This window comes from Mastigoproctus giganteus, chromosome 3 (genome assembly GCF_048544385.1).
Source record: "Mastigoproctus giganteus isolate SK-2022 chromosome 3, ASM4854438v1, whole genome shotgun sequence".
Taxonomy (NCBI): Eukaryota; Metazoa; Arthropoda; class Arachnida; order Uropygi; family Thelyphonidae; genus Mastigoproctus; species Mastigoproctus giganteus.
The window spans coordinates 165,181,757-165,206,014 of NC_143577.1; the positions used below are offsets into that span (position 1 = coordinate 165,181,757).

Below are 24,258 nucleotides of genomic sequence, written 5' to 3' on the forward strand. Positions count from 1 at the left end.
TTATCTCTTTAGGTTGAGTCTGATCTTTGTTTGTGGCAGCTCCAACAGCCTGTGCAATTTGTACATTTAGGCTTTTATACGCTTCATTTTCAATGTTTAAAGCCTCAACTCTGGCTTTTAATACTTTGTTTTCCACATTCAGTTTTCTCTTTGTGCTCTCTAATATCATCCAGTATTCGACTATTTGTAAGCGTTGCAACTGTGATTCTGCTAGCCAGCCATGAGGTCTTTCAAATGTAGTTTTGTTTGTAGGTAGCTACTGTTTGGTCTACTGGGTCCTTTATATTTGCAGTTGAGGCCAGCTTTTCTACAACTTATTTGCCCAGGATTTCTTGCATTTCAATTGCTTCCTGAGTTTTTAGCTTTCTGTTTCCCTTAGACTAAGAGGCCCGTGTGGGCAGTTTTCTATTTCGTCATTAATTTCGCCTGCGGAGTTGCTTTCCCGCGTTTCGCGATCGATGTCTGTTTCTAAGGCATTTTTAGTTCCAGTTTCAAAATCGGCGTCTTGCGTACTTTCACGTATTTGTTTTGCGTTTATTTGGAGTTGTAAGGACCCAGCCTTACAATAATTTAATAAAGTTTGTTAAATATTGGAAGAATTAATTGTGGCGTATATAGTTAGTTTCAGACAAGTATCATTTGTTAAGAAACACTGAAATTCGAAGGTTATTCCAGACACACCCAGTTAGTTAAATCTCGGTTGTATGGAAAAATTCCTTAAGCGAGTCAGTAAAAGCAATCATAATGGACCGAAACAAATCCCACTTAAGACAGGAGCATATACACTATAGAAAGGGCGCTGAGTGCGGAAGTGGCCCTATTATAGATTTCACGGTTCGACCTCTAGCAGGTGTGGGCGACTAGAAATGGATATGGGGGTGAGGTCACAAAGAAAGCCTGAAACTCTCTTAGCTGACCGGAACTTACGTTTAATTTCGAGAAATTACCAGTAATTTCCAGTCTATCGGAAGTTCGATCACACTAGGAAAAAGAAAGCACGCCCACGGAAATGAAGGGAGACGAATAGGATCACGAATGAAAGGATGTGGAAGTCAACGATTGGCCAGTAAGAAAGCGGTGGGAAATTTGAGAGAAAGGAGAGAAGGGAAGAAAAAATTGATACTGGGTTCATTCGGAGAGGAGTTTTTGTGGTGGATGCAGTCCTGGGGAGATGGAAGCTGTAGTGGGAGAATTTGTTATAAGAATTTATTTTGTGAAAGTCTAGAGTCGGAAGTATCGTTCCCTTGAAGAAGTTAATGCAGTCTATGGAGGAAGAATGGAGAAACGTCCTAGAGGCAAATTTCTCGATTGAGCAGTTGAGTGACTAGTCGACCCGGAAGGTATCCCAGTCCTCGGACGCAACGCAGATGGAGGAAGAAAGGAGATAAGATCCGGTATTATCTTCAGCCGTGCAGTACCCGGTAGAGAAACCCAGGATAGATTACTGTGTTCCCCGGATGAGCAACCTTTCGCTTTCCAGTCCTCACCCCGAGCAGATAGGAAGAGAGACCGAGCAGGGAGGAATACCAGACCATTGCGTAAGTGTTAGAATAAGTACTGAGAATATAATTTGTAAAAAAAGGGGAACTAATTTAATAATAAAAAGGACTCTAGGAGGACGCTATAAGTTTTAAGAGAGAATGTCAAGGTACTAAATATATATACATATATATTTGAACGAGTGTAATACTTAAGGAGTGATAATTTAATTTAGTATAGAGATCAGAGTAATGCAATTTAAGAGTAAGTTAATCTGTAGTAGGAAGTAAAAATTTTGTCCTTGAATTATTGTGAATGTTAAATTGCTGTGAGTATGACTTATTTGGGGTAGAAAATGATTAAACAGGTAAACAATTAAATGAGCATCTAGCCCTAATTGTGAAATAGTGGATTAATTGAACGGAAAGGTAACTAAGTAAATTGGTTGGATATTGTTGACTGTTGACATGTTTGCAAGTAAGGATTCTGGAATGAATATACATGTATTTCCTAATAAGTTGGGAAACGAGCACTTATGAAATTATATTTTGTCTGTTCATTGGCTGATGGTGGTTTATTGACTTACATGGACTGTTAAGGAGCAAAGAGACAGATTGTGCATTGTGAGGGGTAATAAATGCCCGGACCTACTGAAATCTTTGTAGAGCAACATGAAGAGACACAGTGATATATATGTAGATATATATAAGTATTAGGATTTAGTAGTTCTTTTGATAACAAGGTTGACTGTAAATTACAAGATATATACACATTTAAAAATTAGTAAAATAACAAGTGTCAAACTAAATACTGTATTCTGTTAAAGGTTATTGTAATTTTCTTATATATAATATGACAATAAAAAACAAATTTGTATATTCTACATTCTTGTGTGTGTGTCTGTCATTTCTAAACTCAGCCAGTCCAGTGGAAGAATACCTTAATATATTAGGGGTCCCCGTGAGTCTGGGAATTTTCTGAAATCAATCAAGTCAGGTGTAAAAGTGGGAGGGGTTAAAATAAGGGGATATAAAAAAAAATATAACATAATATAATATAATTGTAGGCCTCTTTGAGGAATAGGATTTTCAGAATAATAAAGATAACGAAATCCCCCCCCCCACAATTGGCGAGCCAGCCAGGATAATTCTTCACGACGGAAGGCTGAGTTCAGAACGACAAAAAAAAATATATATATATATATATGTATATGTAATCCAGTTGCTGAAACTGATAGAAAAAAATTCAGCTGGCGAGCCAGAAAGTGAAAAGTGAAAAAAAGTAAGTAGTTAAAGTGGGTACTGAATTAGAATTTGTGTTTTAGAATTAGGTGAATTAAGTTATAGAATAAGAAAGGTATTGACAACAAATAACGAGTTAATTAGATTAAACCCCAACCTCGAAAGATAAGTCATGGCTACAAGGAGAGCGAACAGCAGTAGGGATAGAGAAAGGGAGGAAAATATCAACGGGCAGGAGACATCAGGAGAAACAATTGTTAGTATAGGGAATGATAATAGGGGCCCAATTAAGTTAAGCAAATTTTTAAAAGTATTTAAAGGGGAACCATCAGAAAATGTGGAACATTTTCTGAGAAAACTGAAAATGATTAAGGAAAAGGAAGAATTAACGGAACTAGAAATAGTCATGATGGCGGAATTCAAACTGGAAGGCAGGGCCCAGACTAGGTATTTAGAGGAAACCCAAGGGATGGAAATAGAAACATTAGACAAATTTGAAAAGATATTAAGGAAGTTATTTTCCCCAAAGATCACGTTCCTAGAAGGAATCGGGATATTAAATAATTATAGTCAAAATAATCGCGAAAGCATTGAGGACTATTACAAAAGATTTTTAACAGTAAAATTAACAACAGAAGTATCGGAAAAAGAAAATAGTGCCTTTGACAAAATCCTGATGGGACAGTTTTTGATGGGGGTCAGGGATAAATATAAGCGAGAAATCCTTAGGAGAAAACCCAATTCATTAGCTGAGGCCATGAAACTAGCCACTGATGAGGAAAAGCTAGACCTCCAAGGTCGGGGGGCTATAAGGGGGGAAATAAATGTATTAGCGACAGAAGAAGAGACAAAACGGAAAGGTAATAAAGAAAGGGAAGGCGAAATTAAGTTAGAAGGGCTAGAAAAACAGATAGCGGGAATGGAAATAAAATTAAATAAATTATTAGAGCAATTAAACACAAAAAAGAATGCACTAGATGAAAATAATAGGCAGGGGGGCGAAAGACCACAAACAGGGCAGAGCACAAGAGGCAAGTACAACAACACAGAGGGGTGGAAGGGGGAAGTCAGAGAAGATAGGCGAAACGGACAGAGGAGGTGTTACATATGTGGGGGCAAGGAACATCTCGCTAGATATTGTCCACACAGGAATAGCCAAAGGGGATACCGCGGAGGTAGTAACTACAGCCAGGAGCAAAACCCTGGGAGGAGTGAACAAGCATTACACATAAACACAGCCAAAAGAAAAAACATATCTTTAGGCGCTGTAAGTGATAACAGAAGGGGGAACGACCTGTTATGTGTAAAGGGAAGCTTAGGAGGGGTACCAGGTAAATTTCTTGTAGACACAGGAGCCTCGAGGTCAATATTAATGTGGGATTACCTCATCAGATACTGCAAAGGGTCAAATAAGGGAGATGTGAGATGTTGCCGCGAATTTCTTGTGAAAGGGGTAGGTGCTGAAGAAATTCACACCAACTATATAGTCAGAGACAAGATAAGATTACAGGGATGTGAAAACATGGTGCCCCATTCATATTTAGTGGCAAATAGAGTAAACAGTCGTCGACATGACGCAATACTAGGCACGGACCTACTAAAGAAATTAAGAGCCAAGGTAGATGTGGGAAATGGCAGCATTAACTTTGGTAGTGATACCCAGGTGAGGCCTAAAGTAGACAGAAGGCAAAATGCTGGCAGCAGAGCCCAGTACGAGCCAGAGCGAGGGGAATCTTCAAAGGGAACGAGTGTGAAAGAATTAGAAGGGTATAAGGCAAACACTGTTAATAAAGTTCTGGTTGCACAAGAAGAATTAAGGGAATTGAAGAAGAACAACAAAACTAATAAGAATAATGAGAGAAAGTGTCGAGAAAGTGGAAGGATGTTACACGTGGGAGTTTTGGAAATGACAGAAAGGGTCAATGGAAATTCTGGAAAGAAAACGTCTCGAAGGGAAGAGACACATGAAGATAGCGAACTTTTAAATAAAGCGGAAGAAAGTGGCGGTGAAAAGAATGGGAATGACCACAAACTAAATGGAACAACAGAAATTAAAAGAATCGAAGGATTGGGGAAATGCAGATCTGAAGCTTCCAATAGGGAAAGGGTCCACAAACTGAAGGAGATAAACAGGATACAGCAGATGTATTTAGGAGCAGTATTCGATGAAAATATAGGATGGGAGTAGTTTAATGAAGCTTAATATACGTTAAGTAATGTCATGTATATAATTGTATATAGAAAATTTAGAAGGAGGGATAGATTGTAGTTAATAAGTAGGCCCTGGAAGAAGGCACATCCGCCTGAGGACCTGTATAAAATTTATATATATGGGATATAAATTTTAGGGGGAGAGAGATGCAATGTAAGGACCCAGCCTTACAATAATTTAATAAAGTTTGTTAAATATTGGAAGAATTAATTGTGGCGTATATAGTTAGTTTCAGACAAGTATCATTTGTTAAGAAACACTGAAATTCGAAGGTTATTCCAGACACACCCAGTTAGTTAAATCTCGGTTGTATGGAAAAATTCCTTAAGCGAGTCAGTAAAAGCAATCATAATGGACCGAAACAAATCCCACTTAAGACAGGAGCATATACACTATAGAAAGGGCGCTGAGTGCGGAAGTGGCCCTATTATAGATTTCACGGTTCGACCTCTAGCAGGTGTGGGCGACTAGAAATGGATATGGGGGTGAGGTCACAAAGAAAGCCTGAAACTCTCTTAGCTGACCGGAACTTACGTTTAATTTCGAGAAATTACCAGTAATTTCCAGTCTATCGGAAGTTCGATCACACTAGGAAAAAGAAAGCACGCCCACGGAAATGAAGGGAGACGAATAGGATCACGAATGAAAGGATGTGGAAGTCAACGATTGGCCAGTAAGAAAGCGGTGGGAAATTTGAGAGAAAGGAGAGAAGGGAAGAAAAAATTGATACTGGGTTCATTCGGAGAGGAGTTTTTGTGGTGGATGCAGTCCTGGGGAGATGGAAGCTGTAGTGGGAGAATTTGTTATAAGAATTTATTTTGTGAAAGTCTAGAGTCGGAAGTATCGTTCCCTTGAAGAAGTTAATGCAGTCTATGGAGGAAGAATGGAGAAACGTCCTAGAGGCAAATTTCTCGATTGAGCAGTTGAGTGACTAGTCGACCCGGAAGGTATCCCAGTCCTCGGACGCAACGCAGATGGAGGAAGAAAGGAGATAAGATCCGGTATTATCTTCAGCCGTGCAGTACCCGGTAGAGAAACCCAGGATAGATTACTGTGTTCCCCGGATGAGCAACCTTTCGCTTTCCAGTCCTCACCCCGAGCAGATAGGAAGAGAGACCGAGCAGGGAGGAATACCAGACCATTGCGTAAGTGTTAGAATAAGTACTGAGAATATAATTTGTAAAAAAAGGGGAACTAATTTAATAATAAAAAGGACTCTAGGAGGACGCTATAAGTTTTAAGAGAGAATGTCAAGGTACTAAATATATATACATATATATTTGAACGAGTGTAATACTTAAGGAGTGATAATTTAATTTAGTATAGAGATCAGAGTAATGCAATTTAAGAGTAAGTTAATCTGTAGTAGGAAGTAAAAATTTTGTCCTTGAATTATTGTGAATGTTAAATTGCTGTGAGTATGACTTATTTGGGGTAGAAAATGATTAAACAGGTAAACAATTAAATGAGCATCTAGCCCTAATTGTGAAATAGTGGATTAATTGAACGGAAAGGTAACTAAGTAAATTGGTTGGATATTGTTGACTGTTGACATGTTTGCAAGTAAGGATTCTGGAATGAATATACATGTATTTCCTAATAAGTTGGGAAACGAGCACTTATGAAATTATATTTTGTCTGTTCATTGGCTGATGGTGGTTTATTGACTTACATGGACTGTTAAGGAGCAAAGAGACAGATTGTGCATTGTGAGGGGTAATAAATGCCCGGACCTACTGAAATCTTTGTAGAGCAACATGAAGAGACACAGTGATATATATGTAGATATATATAAGTATTAGGATTTAGTAGTTCTTTTGATAACAAGGTTGACTGTAAATTACAAGATATATACACATTTAAAAATTAGTAAAATAACAAGTGTCAAACTAAATACTGTATTCTGTTAAAGGTTATTGTAATTTTCTTATATATAATATGACAATAAAAAACAAATTTGTATATTCTACATTCTTGTGTGTGTGTCTGTCATTTCTAAACTCAGCCAGTCCAGTGGAAGAATACCTTAATATATTAGGGGTCCCCGTGAGTCTGGGAATTTTCTGAAATCAATCAAGTCAGGTGTAAAAGTGGGAGGGGTTAAAATAAGGGGATATAAAAAAAAATATAACATAATATAATATAATTGTAGGCCTCTTTGAGGAATAGGATTTTCAGAATAATAAAGATAACGAAATCCCCCCCCCACAGAGTCTCTGCATCTTAAATAGTTTATAATAGAAGACATCGAGAGCTATCTAGCGATATTAAAGTTATTCTAAAATTCACAGAATAACTGAAGATATTAGCGTTTAAAGTTGTGTGGGGGGGATGGAAGTTTCTGGAATTTCTAGTTCTATAACAAAGAAAACTATTTTAATTTCGTGTAAAATCCCCGAATAAAGTATATTAATGTATATTTCCACAGTTCTGAACCTTGACAATGTAGTAGGTGGTTACTGCACAATCGCTACTGCTAGCGTTATGACAATCGCGAAGCAACGCAAACGGGTTAGAAATGTGTAACTATTCTAATATTATAACAAGAAAAGCACTTACTGTGATTCTTCAATTGCAGGCGTAAATACTTACCTTTAGTTTCCACTGGTCCATGTTGGGACTGCCTTCCTCCAAAACAATCAACTGCTGCTCACCACGACACGTCTTGCCTCCTCGACGACAGTCATGGCATGCAGAACTTCAAAATTCAAATTATTATATTAGAGGGCCACCCGTAATTTCTTACATGTACCCGTTTATATATTATGGTCGATTTACCTGTTTTGCTGGACGAAAAAACCTTGCTATCTACGCCTGAGACCGGCTAACTCAGCCACGGAGTGAAACCAGCCCATTAAAGTTATACCATAATTCAATTGTATTCGCTCTCTGTGAGATATCTATTCGGTTTATTCGCTCTGTGTGAGATATCTGTTCGGTTAATATAGGCCATGTAGCATCTTAAGCCGTCGTAATTTCCTTTCCTGAAATTATAACCCATTCCTTTGCCTTTAACTACTGCTACCACTCTCTTCATCGTCCACCGTAGAACTCGGTGATCACTTCCTGCTACTTATTTCTGTAATGTCAGCCGTATTATGTCATCTAGTTTGTGGGTGACAATGAGGTCTAGAGTATTCTTTTCCCTTGTACTTTCCCTGACATGTCGATTCAAATGTAAATCATCTAGTTAATTTAAAAATTTACTTTAATCAATTAGAGTCAAATTAAAATCAGCCATAATACGACATTCACTCTTACTGGCCCATCCATTTGCATGTAGAGGCTGTTATCATAATCTTCACAATCATCTGGCCTGTAGATTACTCCCATTCTCGTTATACCTATGTTTCCAACTATCTCACACCATACATGCGAAACGTCTGAATCCTGGAAAGCTTTCGTCGCGCTCAGGCTGCTTTTGATAAGAAGCATGACCCCACCACCCGTTCTATCTTCCCTATCCTTCCTAAATACATTATACATACCGTACTGAAACTCATCATCCCCTATCCCCCGGTGGCACCACGTTTCTGTAAGCCCTATTATGTCAGCGTTACTTGTCCTAACCAGCAATTCGAATTCACTCATTTTATTGACGACACTTCTGACATTACTGTATAAACAATTAAGACTTAGTGTTCTTGTATAGTTAACTATCCTGTCACACCCCTTAAAGTTATTAAAGCTTGCTACCCGCTTATTTGAAAAGTTTCTCCCCTCAGAACATCTTGCTAATATGTTCTGTTCGGTAACAAAGAACCCTTGAGGCATGTGCAAGCGTTAATTTGACCAATATTATCAGATGTATCTATATTACCCTTGTCCCCTCAAACTAGCAGTTTCCCTGAACCTTTAAGTTGTCCTCAATATTACTGACAAAACACTTGCACTACCTTTGTTTAAATGCATCATGTCTCTATAAAACAGATTCTTTCTACCTACAAGTGCGGGCCAAGCTGATAGAAATCCCCCCCCCCCAAAGCCTTGTAGAGTTCTTCAAGTCTTGAATTAATCCACAAGGCTTTCAGCATATAATCCCTCCTATTGTGCCTGGGCAGAATTGCAGACAGGCATTGTGGCCTAACTTGTGGCATTTCTTCAGCATGGTCCTATATTTATCTAACAAATACTGAGATCGTGTATGCTTAATGTCATTAGTCCCCACATGAATAATAATATTTTCTTTACCTCCCTTAAAATCTGACAGTCTGTTGGTGACAGACTGTCAGATTTTAACTCGTAATCATTAATAGTTGCTCCCGGCAGACATACCCTGTCCTTAATTTAAAAAATATTTCCCGTTTCCTTGACAGTGGAGTCACCTAATAAAACTACTTTGGTCCTTTTGAACCAAAGTAGTTTGCACTTGGTTATTCTGTTCTGGGGCCAGAATTGGGAGTGCATCACTTGGTAGGTTACTAGATTCTTGAGTCCCTGACGAGCTCCCAGGTACATTATTCTCGGGGGCAAGCACTCGTTTTTTCAGCGACTCAAGTTGTTCTAGCAATGTACCAAATTGTAACTTAAGATCGGTGCACTCCTTACAACGGTGACGAAGAAAAGAATTCCCAAATGAGCTAGGATTATCCACTAGGTCGACCTTGGAATACATGTCACAGATTGTGCAAAGGATAAAATCATGACTCCCCTGGGAATCGCCATCGGCATTTTCCGTACGAGTCATGCTACCTCTGACAAAGTTTTCAAGGCAGAATTTGTAATAACCATTATAAAAGAAATTTTCAAAAAATTATATTTATAATATTAAAAAATTCGGTAATAATCCAGAACACGGTGCCCCTTTGAAAATCACGTCGAGAAGAAGAGGGGGAAAGCAGTGACGTACGGTTCGTAATTCCGCCCTCTCACTGCATTCCCCCTCATCTTTTCTACGACTGCACGTGGAAAATGTCACGCGACATAACAGTATGGCGGAGCTAAAAAAACAAAGAAATTAACGGCAATACAGCAATTTTTTCGGAGCAGGAACTAAAATAATTATACATAAAAATAACACAGTATTTTTTTTTTTTTTTTTTTTTTCAAAACGAAACAAACGGCACAGATTCAGAAACGGGTGCCCCTTCCAGACTGCTAGCGATACAGCCGTGATTGACGGGTGTTGACTCCGCCTATCGTCACGTGATCTCCTTAAGAGACGGATGCAGCCGGCACGGTAGAACACGCACTGCGTGCCACCCGTGCCACGTAACACGAGGAAACACGTGTTTTGATTACAAGTTGTTGCGGGGTACTTCTTTTCATTATTGGTATTGTTTATTGTTCCCACCCCTCACATAGACGGGGGTCTGGGGGCGGTAAGCCCCCTTCTTTTGATTATTGGTATTGTTTATACCAATTCCCACCCCTCACATAGACGGGGGTCTGGGGGCGGTAAGCCCCCTTCTTTTGATTATTGGTATTGTTTATACCAATTCCCACCCCTCACATAGACGGGGGTCTGGGGGCGGTAGCCCCCAGAAAAAAAATTATTAAAAATTAATAAAGAAAAAGAATGGCCGCAATCAATAGCCGCACTTGTTACTTGTGGTGTTTTGATATCACGTGGTTGCGAGGTATGTCTTTTGTTTATTGGTATTGTTCTCCGTGACACGTAACTAACGGCACTGGAAACACGCGACGATATGAAACCGTCCTCGTGTATTTTTATTGTTCGTCACATATTATTATTGTTCGTTTTTTTTATTGTTCGTCACATAATGGCCGTGGTGGCCGTTACTTTGTGGTGTTTTGATGTCACGTGGTTGCGAGGTATGTCAGCTGAATAATTCCGGGGGCGTGGGGGCTGGAGCCCCCACATAGACGAGGGTCTGGGGGCGGTAGCCCCCAGAAAAAAAAAGTAAAAAAATAATAAAAATTAATAAAGAAAAAGAATGGCAATTTAAAAAAAAAAAAAAAATTACAGGAAGAACTGTAATCAGCCAATCAATAGTAACCAGCCAATCAATAGTAATCAGCCAATCAACAGTAATCAATCAATACTAATCAGCCAATCACAATGTGAATGGCTGATTACTATTACGCCATTTCCAGGCTCTGGTGGTCATTTTTAGTCTGTATTTCATTTGTGCGGGTGTCCAGTTGCTGCTGTGTAATCTCCTTTGTCACAGGTTTGTTTTTTTTGTTGGTTTTTTTCTTTGTTTCTCTCCGTTCAACCCTAGAGAAAATGGAACTAATCACTGGGCAAATGTTAGGGTGTTTGAAAAATGAAGGATGCAAGAGTGTAATTGAATGGTGCCAGAAAATAAATTTGATTGCGTGTGACCCGGAAACAGGTGCAAACCCAAACAAAATCGAGGGAACATGGAGTGCCATTAAACGGCAACTGTCATTTAGCAAAGTCAATGATCAGTTCGATTCCTACCTCGCAGAGTACATGTGGCGAAGGAAAAATTCCAGCAGCAGCGATCTTACGCTGGAATTTTTAAAGGCAGTAAGCACTGTATATAAGCCCGAAACCGAGGATTGAAGGTGGACACCCGACCGATGAGGAGTGGTTTTTCTTTGTGCCAGTTCAATCTGATAGTTTTTCTTAGTAATAGCATAGAAAAACGTGCATTTTTTTATCCTCCTAAGAATCAAGTGATTGCATTTCGTGTAACTTTTTGTTTTATATTAATATTTTGTTGATATGCGGTTCCTTTTCTTTCGCGAAATTTCGTTGTCCCCTTTTCAGCTAAATCAGACTCATTCAAATATCACGTGACTTTTTATTTTCGCGAAAAAACGTGCATTTTTGTTCCTTTTCTTTCGCGAAATTTCTTGGTCCCCTTTTCAGCTATATCAGACTCATTCAAATATCACGTGACTTTTTATTTTCGCGAAAAAACGTGCATTTTTGTAACTTGGATTTACCGTGTAACTGGGATTTACCATTTGTTTTCTGCCGCCATTTTTGTTGCTGTGCCAAGTGCCGTTCGCGTGTCACTTGAAATCCATCGGGCGAGGAGAGGAGGGGGAACGCAGTGAGTGGGAGGAGTCACAATCAGTCAATCATTGCCTTCCCCCCCTCTCCTCGCCGCCATTTTGAAAGGGGTACCCGTTTCTGAATCTCTACCCAATCATCTTTTCATGGATAAGCAGATAACACAAAAGGATAAATGGAGCATTATAAATAACATGTTAAGTACAAGGAAGAAAAAGTCAAGGGGAAACCAAATTAAAACACTAGTAGAACAGATTTCTGGTGCAAACAAACGATATGAGGCTGCAAATAGGTTTGCCAAAGCTGTATTAGATCTCAACAGATATTTAATACATTATTTCCAAAATTCCTTTACTCAACAAGATAGGCTTCCTCAGATAATGAACTCTTGTGTAGTCTTAGCTCCACATTATACTGAGATTCTTAAAATTATAGACCAATTAAAGAACAAGAAATCTTACGGACTGGACTGTATTACAGTAACCGAAGTAAAGAGAAACAAAGAACAGTTCTCTGTTCTCTTGGTAGAGCTAATAGCACGGATGTTAGAGTCGGGAAGCTATCCTACAAACTTATTGTCATTTAAGATAATTCCTATATATAAAAAGGGACCACCAGATGACTTTTGCAACTACAGACCAATAACAATACAGTCAGTTTTAAATAAGATAATAGAAAATTATATATTTTCCCATATAAGCAAATATTTACATCAATATGGACTGTTAAACAACTCTCTATTCTCATATCAGAAGGGCAAGAGCACACAGACATTATTAGAGAACTTAATAGACTCTCTAAACTTACATTTAAACAACAATAACTTCATATTGATTTTATTTATAGATTTGACCAAAGCATATGACCTAATTGATATCCCAATATTGCAACAGAAATTACTGAAATATGGTATAAGGGGAAGACTCAATCAACTACTAGCAATTATTTAACCAAGAGAAAAATAACAGTAGAAGTAGAAAATACAAAGGGGAAATCTTATAATGTAAAGAGAGGAGTACCTCAGGGCACTCATGCTGGGCCAATCATGTTCAACATCTATATAAATGACATATTCGAAGTAATTAAGAACTCCTTTATAAAAATTTATGCAGATGATATAATCTTATATACAATAGGAAAGGACCTAACAAAAATGGCGAATGATTTACAACAGGATGCAATACATTTACAATCTTGGCTGCACGATAATAAATTAGCACTCATCTTTGAAAAAACTAAATTTTTGGTAATAAGGCCTCCTCATCAAACCTTGGACATTCAACTCTCTATCAAATTGCACAAACATGATTGCCTACATGAACAGAATTTCCAGAATTGCAAATGTCTAACTGTGGAAGAAGTCTCAAAATCATTGTTACCTTGGGTTATGGATCGACTACAGTCTAAGTTGGATAATGCATATAACAAACTTGTACAAAAAAATGAGATTTTATGTGTACTTTTTCTACTACATTAAGAATAAGTTAAATCTTAGAACAAAAGTAACCTTATATTATGCATTAGTGGACTCCCAACTCAATTATTTAGTAAATATATGGGCACGAGCAAATAAAACAGAAATAAGGGCAATAGACAACTTAATGAATAGGATTCTGAAACTTTTAATGGGGACAAACTCTTGGAATGACCTGAATAAGAGAAGGCAATTTTTGTTGAAACATAAAATATTGTATCCAGTTCAAAAACTGAAGTTAAATCTATTCTTAAAAAATCTTAACACTATTTTTGAAGAGTCGAATCTGCAAAGAAATGTCTCACGTAATTTAAGGAACCCAAAAGCAATTACTTTGCCTCACCCTAGGATACTAAATAGATTTGGAGATAGGCACACAATGAATGTAATAAACAACTTGTTGGCTAGCATTGATTTCAGGCTCAGGAGAAGTTATCCCATCTCCAAATTAAAATTCCTAATAAGAAAATTCTTGATACTCAATGACACAGTAGATTAGAATTGATATGCAGATAAACTACCTCTGTTTACAGTGTGGAATATACTGTGTGTAGTGACTTCATAGTCTTTTCTGTAAGATAACAAATTTGTACAAAACTTGTAAAGGAAGAACTACAACTTGTTGTCAAGAAATTTACTTTTCTTAACAAGTTCATTTATTGTAAACGAATTCTCTTGATAAATAAAATTGTATTGTATTGTATTGTATTATTATTATTATTATTATTATTATTATTATTATTATTAGCCATATGATGCAAGGAAGCCTGGGGCTTTTGCTGCACCAGCCAAAAAAAAATTTGATTTACCCTGTGACCCAGATAGAAAAAGAGAGAGAGAGAGAGAGAGAGAGAGAGAGAGAGAGAGAGAGAGAGAGAGAGAGAGAGAGAGAGAGAGAGAGAGAGAAGTAGAAGGAAATCACCAAGAAAGAGAAGAATGATGATATCCAGCACAGGACCCTGGAAGTGCCAAGCCCATACTCACCAGATGTGAGCCCCTGAGATATTTTTTTTCTTTTACCTTTTCCTCCGGCTATTGTTAATCTATTAGTCTGTGAATTCCCTCAAGCTAACAGTTTTCCGACCCTCCTAACACTGCCTCGATAGCATCAGGAAATATTCTTGCACCCTTTCTATTTAAGCATATCCCATCCCTGTAGAAACAATTGCTCCTGTTAACAAGCACAGATCACTGAGAAAAATTCTACCCCATGAACCAATTGCACAATTGTCTCCAGGGCCGAATTGTCTGACAAGGGTCTCATCATATACTCTCTCCTTTGAGAGTTGCAAAAACTCTCAAATTTACCTTCTAAACTGCTAACTCGCTACTTTTTTTTTCAATATTGCCCTGTACTTGTTAAGTAACTCCTGAGATCAACGCCTCTTAATGTCATTAGTGCCAACGTGTACAACAATATCACCCTTTGTGCCCTTAAAAGATGATATCTGCTCTACAACATTATCAACGTTTGCCCTTGCAGACCCTGGTCCTATTTAATTATCTATTTTGCACAAAAAAATCAAATTATTATGTTAGGGTCACCCTTAATTCATTATATAAACCTTTATTTTGTCTGGCGTGTGCTCTGTGGTCGATTTGCTATGTTGTTGGACGAAAAAAAAAACCCAGTTTCTTGGGGGAAAAACTGCTTCTATGCCTGAGACCGACTAACTCAGCCACGTTGTGAAAAAAGCCTAATTTAGTTCATCGTGTCATTGACCTAATTCGAACCCGGGACCTATTTCTACCTGGTGTGGGGATTATCCCTTGTATAAGGGCATGGAGACGATTATCCCTTTGTATAAGGCCATGGTTACGACGCACCTCGATTACTGTATACAGATCTGGAGGTGTCACTTTAAGAAGGATGTAGATCTTCTTGAACGGGTGCAGAGAAGGGTAACCAGATTGTTGAAAGCAACAAAAGCGTGTTCTTACTTAGGAAGTCCTCAGTTCTGCAAATTGCAGCATTTCGAGACCAGGCACCTGCGGGGAGATCTGATTGCGGTGTTGAAAACCTTGAATGGATTGAGCAAGCTGAATTTTAATGGTATTTTTCCACCTGCTGAGACTATACACATGAGGGAGGGAGGGAGTAAATTCAAGCGGAGGAAGGGTGGTCGCAGGATAGATGTGTGGAAGTTTGCCTTCAGCCAGCGGATCGTTGGTTGCTGGAACAGGCTTCAATCTGTTGTGGAAGTGGATGGGTTGAATAAATTCAAGGGAGAACTAGCCAAATTCTTGAGTGTACGGATGGGTGAAATTTTTATTTTTTTTTGACTGATGCTTTCTTGCATCATTTGCCATTATTACTATTATTATTATGGTTGTGAATTGCGTGTTTTCTGTTTTCGATTTGCCTGTTTTCTTGACGAAAAACCCGATTTTCTGGGAGGAAAAAAAAAAAAAAAAACCTGTAACAGTAGAACTCGGCCACTTTTTGATTATGGTCCTAAAATTCCATCATTGGGGGAAATTTAACTCAGATCTTTTCCATCTGGTGTAAAGACGACGGGTGATTATTTCAACTGTGCTACCGCGAGGGAATACATAAGGTGACATAAACAAATTGAAAAACAATGGCTGCAGGTGAGATGTGCGAAAATTTGCTTTCAACTAGTGATGGATTGTTGGAAAAAGTGCCATCTAGTGTTGCAGACCTCGGTTGTTTGAATAAATTTAAGAAAGAACTAGACGAATTATTAGAACTGACGGAGAGGGGTTTCGAGAATTTTTTTTTTCTCTCGCTGATGCTATATAAACTTGCTTCTTTGAATTATTTGTCACTACTGCTAAGTGGGATCAATTAGTTGACAGTGAGATGGAGTCTGTTCTTATTACTAAAGAAGCACTAATACAGAGTATTAACTCCCTCAGGGCAACTAAAACAGCTGGAGTTGATGGAGTCTCCCACTTCATGGTAAAGTGTCTCAGCCCTTACCTAATTGAACCACTCCAAGCAATTTATAACTCTATCCTTGCTTGCCGAGTTTTTCCTGAGAACTGGAATAAGTACGCTGTAATTCCAATGCCGAAAATTACAAAGCCTAACCTCGTGGAGCACTATAGGCCAATATCTACTACATACACCCTGTTAAAAGTACTGGAGAAAGCTCTATTGCCAAAGTTGTCGAATCAGATACTGGCTGGGCAGCCTCAAGAAATTTATTATTCAATAACTGCAAGATCAACAATTACTAACCTCCTCACAGTTCAAGCCGCGATACTAAATGCTTTCCAAACTAGAAAGGAAATTGCAATAATTTACCGATATAAAAGCAGCCTTCGATAGTCTGGATGTACATGCCTTACTTCATCTGCTCCAACACGCCTTCCAAATAAAAGGAAATTTGCTGACGTTCCTACAGGCCCTACTTACTTGTCGGTCCATTTATTACAGTACAGATAGTCAGATCCTCCAACGCCAACTCCATGCAGGAGTTCCACAGGGTGGAGTCTGATCTGGACTCCTCTTTACCACCATGATGATCCCGTTCTGCGAGGGTAGGGATGATGTATGTACTTATGCAGACGATATTAAGATCCTAACACCCATCCAACCATCCATGACCAGTAGTACATTGTGTGAACAGATTAATTATAAGCTTCTGAACTTATTTGTGTACTTAGATAAATTTGGCTTGTCCCTAAACCCGCAGAAGACTGTAATCATGGTGAACTCGCTCAAAAAATCGCCTACGCTCCTACACCCGAAACTTAATGGCAAACCTATCCCAATTGTTGAGACGCATAGAGAGATCTGGGAGTAACATTTGATAGTAAACTGACGTTCAAGTCTCATATTGACCTGATTGTAAAGAAAATGAAATAACGTTGGGCAACAGAACAGCACCTCTTGCACGTGAAACAGACTACAACAACCACACGATATTTAAGAACCACAGTGCATTCGGCCATTTTGTATGGCGCCGAATTGTGGGCGTCAGCCATCCCTACCCACATTAGGAGATATATGCGGGTGAATTCTGGCTGCTGAAGTGGGCAAACCATAAGCACCATCTCCCTCAACAGTTAAGGACCACGCAGCTCTCTGAACAGCTTAAACTACAGCGTTTACCAGACATCATTGCCTGGAAACGATTAATGACCACAATCAAAATGATACCTGGCACGATATCATCATCATGCTTCTGGCAGCTTTGTGAGTGGCACATCCCACCATCTGAATTAAGAGGCACCAAATCCTTGAGAATGAAGTCCAACAGACTGAAGATGGCCGACAGGTTTATACCCGCCAGTGTGTTAGAATCAATTCAGTTCCTAACACATATCGGAACTGACCTACTGAGGCTCATAGAAGATCCGAAATATAGGAAACAAACCGCAGTGTGGTTCGCTGAGGCTACTGTTGCCTAGTAGTTGTGTGAATTTTTGTCAAGAACTTTTGTATTGCAATTGCCGTGTATATCTTTTCGTGTATATTGAACCTTTCTTGTATATTTTAGACATTCTTTTATTCACATTTTATGGTAATCCCCTGGCAATTTCTGCCGTGAAGGGAATTTGCTACTTACCAATGTACACCTATATTTTAAATTTGGTAGGACAAATAAAGATTTATTATTAATACTAACCCATATCTCCTGTGCACTCTTCCTTCCACTAAGAGCTGTTATACACAAATCCATCATCGCGTATACCATACCCGTCTCTAATTCTGACGAATTTATCTAAAACACAACATATTGCATGTGTTACATAACTAACTGGTTTCGATTATTTTTGGCTTGAGAACTTTTAACTTCTCCAGTAGAGAGCGCAGGTGTAATCATGGACGCTTTATTTTTTGTTGCTTATGTTAGTAAATAAATTAAAATCCTATTTTCGGTGTTGAACTTATTACTACATCTAAGAAAGTTGCTATGATGTTACGTTATTAATGGACGACGAAGGAAAAAGGAAAGTGAGTGATTTTCAGACATTATGACATTAAAATTTTAAACCGGTTTTATGTTATTCGTAATCTGTGCTGGGTACGTAGGCACATCCACAGGATGAGTAGTAATTTTTTTTTCCCCAAGAAAATTTGTATTGATTAATAACTGCTCTATAATTGTAAAATAATTATTAATCAATTCAAATTAGATTTTCAACAGGCTAAAAGTAGAAAACTTTCTTCTTGTCCAAATGGCAGTCGACCATTCTGGTCTCTTGACAAAGCAGTTGGCTGCAACATTTCCCCACTTATACTGTCACCTGTATTAAAACTTGATAGTTGGTACTGTTGCCTCCTCAGCTAATGATAAAAGCCGACTTACTAGCAACCTCTTCTTATAACTCTTGAATCGACGATCTTGGTAAACCACCTGTTATTCCCAGTACATTCAAGTCAATGCCTCCCATGATCGTCCTTCCAAAGGATGTTAGAAGAATTTTGAAATCTTGATATCCAGAAAATTCCAGGTCTTCATTTTATTTTTCCACCTATTCTCAAAACCTATTCTTCTTCTTGGAAATTTGCTCATATCCTGCCAGTTCTTAAAACGGTGAGAAATCCCTTCCAGTTATTGCCCCACTGCACTTAAATCTACTCTTTTCAAAGTAATGGAGAAATCTTTGTAATTAGACATCCAGTTTTGTCTCTGACTGCTCAGAGCGAGTAGATAGCTCTCTTCTAATTTATCCACTAATGATGGTATTCCTCAAGGTTCAATTCTTTCTCCCACTCTTTTCCTCTTTTATATATTAATGACCTCCTTCCACTGGCTGGAAATCCTATCCATAGTTTTGCTGATGATAACACATTGCATTCCACCTTCCAGTTTTAGAAACCTTGCCTTGTAGCTTCAAGTTCTGAAATATTCACTACCAATTCCTTAAATACTGATGAGCAGGTAATTTGCCAGTGGGGCAAAAATAACTTAATTATTTAAATAGTTAATTTCAGACCTTTTACAACTCAGTCTTATATCTTGCAAAATAGATTCTTCTGCTCATGTTCCTACCTTCTATGTCAGTTGCTGATAATAGTAGGGCTTACAATACCGAGATTCTGGGATCCCGGTCATTTTTTTCCAGTATTCAAATACTCATATTGATACAAAAATGGCGCCTCCGTAGCCAGGTGGGAAGGAGCAGCAGTGCGAAGCACATGCTTCTTGATTAGACCGGGGTTCGAGCCCGTCACCACCAAATACGGAGAATGTGGCAAGGTCAGGGAATCACCACCACATATCCCGGAGCAATATGGCCTTAGTTGCTAATGCTCCTAAAAACCAAATAACAATAACGATACAAAAATACCAGTTTTTCGGTACTAATTTTTAAAAAAATAGTTTATAATTTAATCACATAAAGGTTATAAAATAACCTTTATGTGATTATGACATCCTTGTCTGTACTGGCAAATGTTCGAAAAATCATTGATAGGACACCATTCAACATTGCAACCTGTCCACAATTTTTGCACAACTTCGTGTCTGACCGTATCATAACTCCCAAGTCCTGTTCCACCATTACTACTTTAATTCAACTCCACCAAGCGTATAAGTTATTTTTGGGTTGCTGTTCCCCAGATGTAAGACCTTGCATTTTGCTGAATTAAAGCATATAGCTGCCACTTTTCTGACCATCCCGGAAGTCTATCTAGGTTGCTCTGAAGAAGCTCTGTTTGGCGGAGATTATTAACTACTCTACTGATCTTTACATCATCTGTGTAAGTTTAGACATCACACCCTATATCCCTTCATTGATGTCATTTAAGATAATCAAAAATAACAGTGGTCCCAATACTGATCCTTGGGGAACCCCACTTCTTACATTAACCCAATCTGAGGAATAACCATTTATCACAACTCTCTGCCTGGTGCCCTCAAGCCATCATGCTATTCATCTAAGGATTTTCCCTATGATTCCAGCCCTCCAACTTATAAAGTAACCGCTCATGTGGGACTGAATCAAATGCTTTGCTGATATCTAAATAAACAATGTCAAAATTATTCTCTAAATCCATCGAGTGACCTGTCATAATGGCTAACCAGATTTGTTAAACACTATTTTCTCTTTACAAAACTATGCTGTGCATCTTAGAATTCCATTTCCATCTAAATGATCCTGAATTCCACCCTTGATCATTGCCTCCATGATTTTCCCTACTACTGAAGTTAGACTGGCCGTACGGTAATTTCCCGTTACACTCCTAGAACTGCTTTTATGTTCCAATTTATACCAATCCAATGGAATCTCTCCTGAGTCCAGTGATGCTCTCATAACTAGCCTTAATGGTTCAATGCACTCACTTGCCACCTCCTTTAAGATTATAGGGTATATGCCATCAACCACAGGAGCCTTACTAGGCTGTGGGCACGAACGTTTTCTCATTAAATCAACATGTGAAATTTCAACATCATTAATTAAATTTTTTTCAACTTCACTCCCATAATTTCTCATTGACGTGAAGGGTTTTTCTTCTGTCAATATTGATGCAAAGTAACTGTCTAGTTCACCTGCAACATCAGTTGATCTAATACTATCGTACGCAATTATATATGCGTCCGATCTGATTTATCCTTCTCTTCTTTGCATTTATATATGTGAAGAATTCCTTTGCTCTCTTTATCCCTTATTCCCACTCTTTGCTCTTTCCCGGACTCATTAAAGATACTATAGAGAAAATTATACTTTTCTGAAGAAAACTTCTTTCTCCTTCAGAAAATGATGAACATAATTCAACCATGGAAGACCAACATGGAACAAAACATCAGTGTTCTACAAATTCTTTCCAAAATAAGAAATTGCCTGACTCCAATGAGATTTTAAAAGATGAACTCAAGTTGGAAATTAATGAAATACTTTTAACTATTTTTGCTAAAAAAGTTCAAAGCCTAGAAAATATGGACTGAGGTCGTCTACGATTATCTCAGTACAATAATAACAGAATAGAATCCGAAAGGGCATTTTCTGCCTCTAATTAAATACTGTATGTACAAAATTAGATCCATTTTAAATGATCATCCTATTGATTTCTTATGTTTCTTAAGAGCTCACTTTATTCGGACAGGTAGTGTATGCTTAAACATAACTAAACTTTGCAGCAACAATATGTATTTTTTTGTTTTTAGAATAACTGTATTTTTAATGATTTTTTTCAGAATATTTGTTATTGCAATAAATGTTTATTTAAAACTTGAATTCAAGTAATTAGAGTTCTTGTTTTTTCCTTACTTTATTAACTGTCATCAAAATTTATTGAGAAAAACGTTTGTTTTTGGAATACCGGTATCATGGTTTTATAAATTAAAAATACCAAAATACCGATATTAAGATTTTGACCGGTATTGTAAGCCGTAGTTAATAGTGTTTAATGACACAAGTGCCTATTCATTGTACTACTGGCAGGAATGGATGACACTCCAATTTCTATACAAGATCACATGGTGCCTCCGGAGCCAGGTGGGCAGAAGCAGCAGTGCGTAGCACACGCTTCTTGATTAGACCGGGGTTTGAGCCCGTGATCACCAAATATGGAGGATGTGGAAAGGTCAGGGAATGACCACCGCATATCCCCAGAGCAATATGGCCTTAGTTGCTAATGCTCCTAAAAACCAAATAAACAAACAAACAAGATCACATATCTCTAATAGTGATTACCCTAACTTCTAATCTCTCTTGCTATAAGCACATCACAAATATTGCTTCCTTTGCATCTGTAAAACTGGGTTTTTGCTTTGCTCTTGGCATTATTTTTATTCTAAACAGCAATCATTTTGTACAAATCTCAAATCAGCTCCATCATCGAATATTGTTCCCACATCCGAGGCAGTGGACCCATAATCTCAGGCTTCTAGAAAAGAAGCCTGAGAAAGTTTCTGGGTCTGCTGCCACTCCAAAGAGGGCAATTAGTTTAGTGAATGACCCATTTCTTACAAAGTCTCTCCACGCTCTCTGTCTTGTGGATGTTCTGCTTTTGCTGTATGCCTTTCCTGTAGATACTTTCATGGACACTATTCTTCTGAATTGGCCTCTATAATTCCCCCTCTTTTTCTTTTCCAAACCAATCGAAGCATGTGCTGCAACATCCTTTTACTGCCCAACTTAACTCACAGAACAAACTTTTCTTCTTTCTCACAAATCCCTTCAACTTCTATTTTCTGGAGCAATCTTCCTTCACACATATATCCTGAAAACAGTCCACAGAAATTGAAGTCTAGCGTCAAAGTATCCTCTTTCACCTCTCCTTAACCCTTCAACCCATGGACGGTACTAAGAGTTCTGATACCTTTTTTATTTGGAATTATAAAAAAAAAAAAAAAACCTTTATGTTGTAGTGAAACAAATGCATGATTTGTGGAAAATGTGGCTACGTGTTTTACAATTAAATTAGGTGAACAAGATAAAAGTTGAATTCCCCTCTCCCCATACAGCTGTACATATGTGAAGGGCTTGTAGTTTTGGAAATGTAAAAAGAAAGCCATGAAATTTGTCATCCCATGGTATGAAGGGAAACTTGGGATCATATTAATGACTGCTACTTTTGTTCCTTAAATGTAGCAATTATAATGTAAAGAACAAGTAGAGCACTATGCACCCCAACTCCAGCTCTAATGCCATCACGGACCTGAACTACCTGTTGGTACCACCTCCACCAGTTGTTCTTGAACATATGCCATCAAATCTCAAAACTAAGATTTGTGAACTAGAGGATGATACAAACTATTTTAATGGAGAAATTCGCAACACTGTACCACAGTTGTGTACATAAAGTGAACTCAACAGTCATGCGTTAAATCTACCCAGAAAGTCTGCAGAACTTTTATGGTCAAGAATGAAATCAAGAATCTGCTGACCCAGGAGCAGTCTTTTCACGGTATACACAACATGAAGAAGGATTGGTTCTCCATTTTTCTGAAGAAAGCTCTTTTTTGAAGTTTTCTACCAACCAATAAATTGGAGGACTTTTATTAAGTAGAGCCTTAAAGGAGGTCTCATTCATATTGGAAACAAGTATCCATCCATTCCTGTAGCCCATTCAGCACAATTAAAAGAAAACTATGAAAATGTTGGCTAGTGTTTGGAGATTTTAAATTATTGGTCCGCTACTCAGCTAACAGCCTGGTCACATAAAAATGCTTTGCTTTCTGTGTGAGTAGGATTGAACAAGTGAACATTGCAAAAGGAGTGTGGCCACCAAGACAGTCTCTGACACCAGATTCAAAGAACATTAAAGATGAGCCACTAGTAGATCAAAACAGTGTACTGTTACTTCCTCTGCATATAAAGCTAGGTGTAATGGAATAGTTTGTCCAATCCCTGAATAAAGAAGAAAACTGTTTCAAGTATGTTTGTGCTAAATTCCCATCACTTACATGTGAAAAAATTCAAAGCAGGAATTTTTGTAAGACCTAAGATTCTCAAGCTGATGTTAGACTGTGTTTGAAGCATCATGAACCAAACTGAAAAAGACACATGGACAGCTTTAAAAATGTATGCATTTTTTTGGGAAACAGTAAAATTCAGATTATGAATTGATTGTGAGTGAGATGCTGGAAAAGTTCAGAAATCTCAACTATTTCCCAGAAAATTTAGTTTAAATGAAGGCTTAAGGATTCAATCAGGAAGTAAAAGAAATTAAAAAAAAAGTACCATGGGAGATGGAATGATAATATGATAGCCAACTACTGCTGGATGCTAAAAAAAGGAATAGTCACCAAAACTAACTGCCTGAGGAAGTCAAACAAGTGCATAGTTTACCCAGTCTAGTGTATAGAAATACAGTTTGTGGCCACATATTGTGCTTAACAAGAGGATGTAGCCTTTGATATTTCTGTTTTTATGTATTTTTATCAGTAGTTTTATAATAACCTATTTGTAAAAGCTGTAAAATACAAAATAATCAAGAAGCACGCTCACTATTTTTTTTTTTTTTTAATTCTTTTGCAGG

At 38.0% G+C, this 24,258-nt stretch overlaps 1 protein-coding gene across 2 annotated transcripts in view; it reads left to right on the top strand.

The window, feature by feature from the left end:
• Positions 1–18,167: 18,167 nt before the first annotated feature.
• The window catches only part of l(3)87Df (cytochrome c oxidase assembly factor COX20 lethal (3) 87Df), a 72,105-nt gene continuing 66,014 nt past the window's right edge, over positions 18,168–24,258 (top strand). For both annotated transcript variants that reach the window (XM_090370756.1, XM_090370755.1), the window contains exon 1: positions 18,168–18,282. In XM_090370756.1, the coding sequence (XP_090226882.1) occupies positions 18,259–18,282 (24 nt within the window). In that variant the 5' untranslated portion in view covers positions 18,168–18,258. The remainder of the gene's footprint in view (positions 18,283–24,258) is intronic.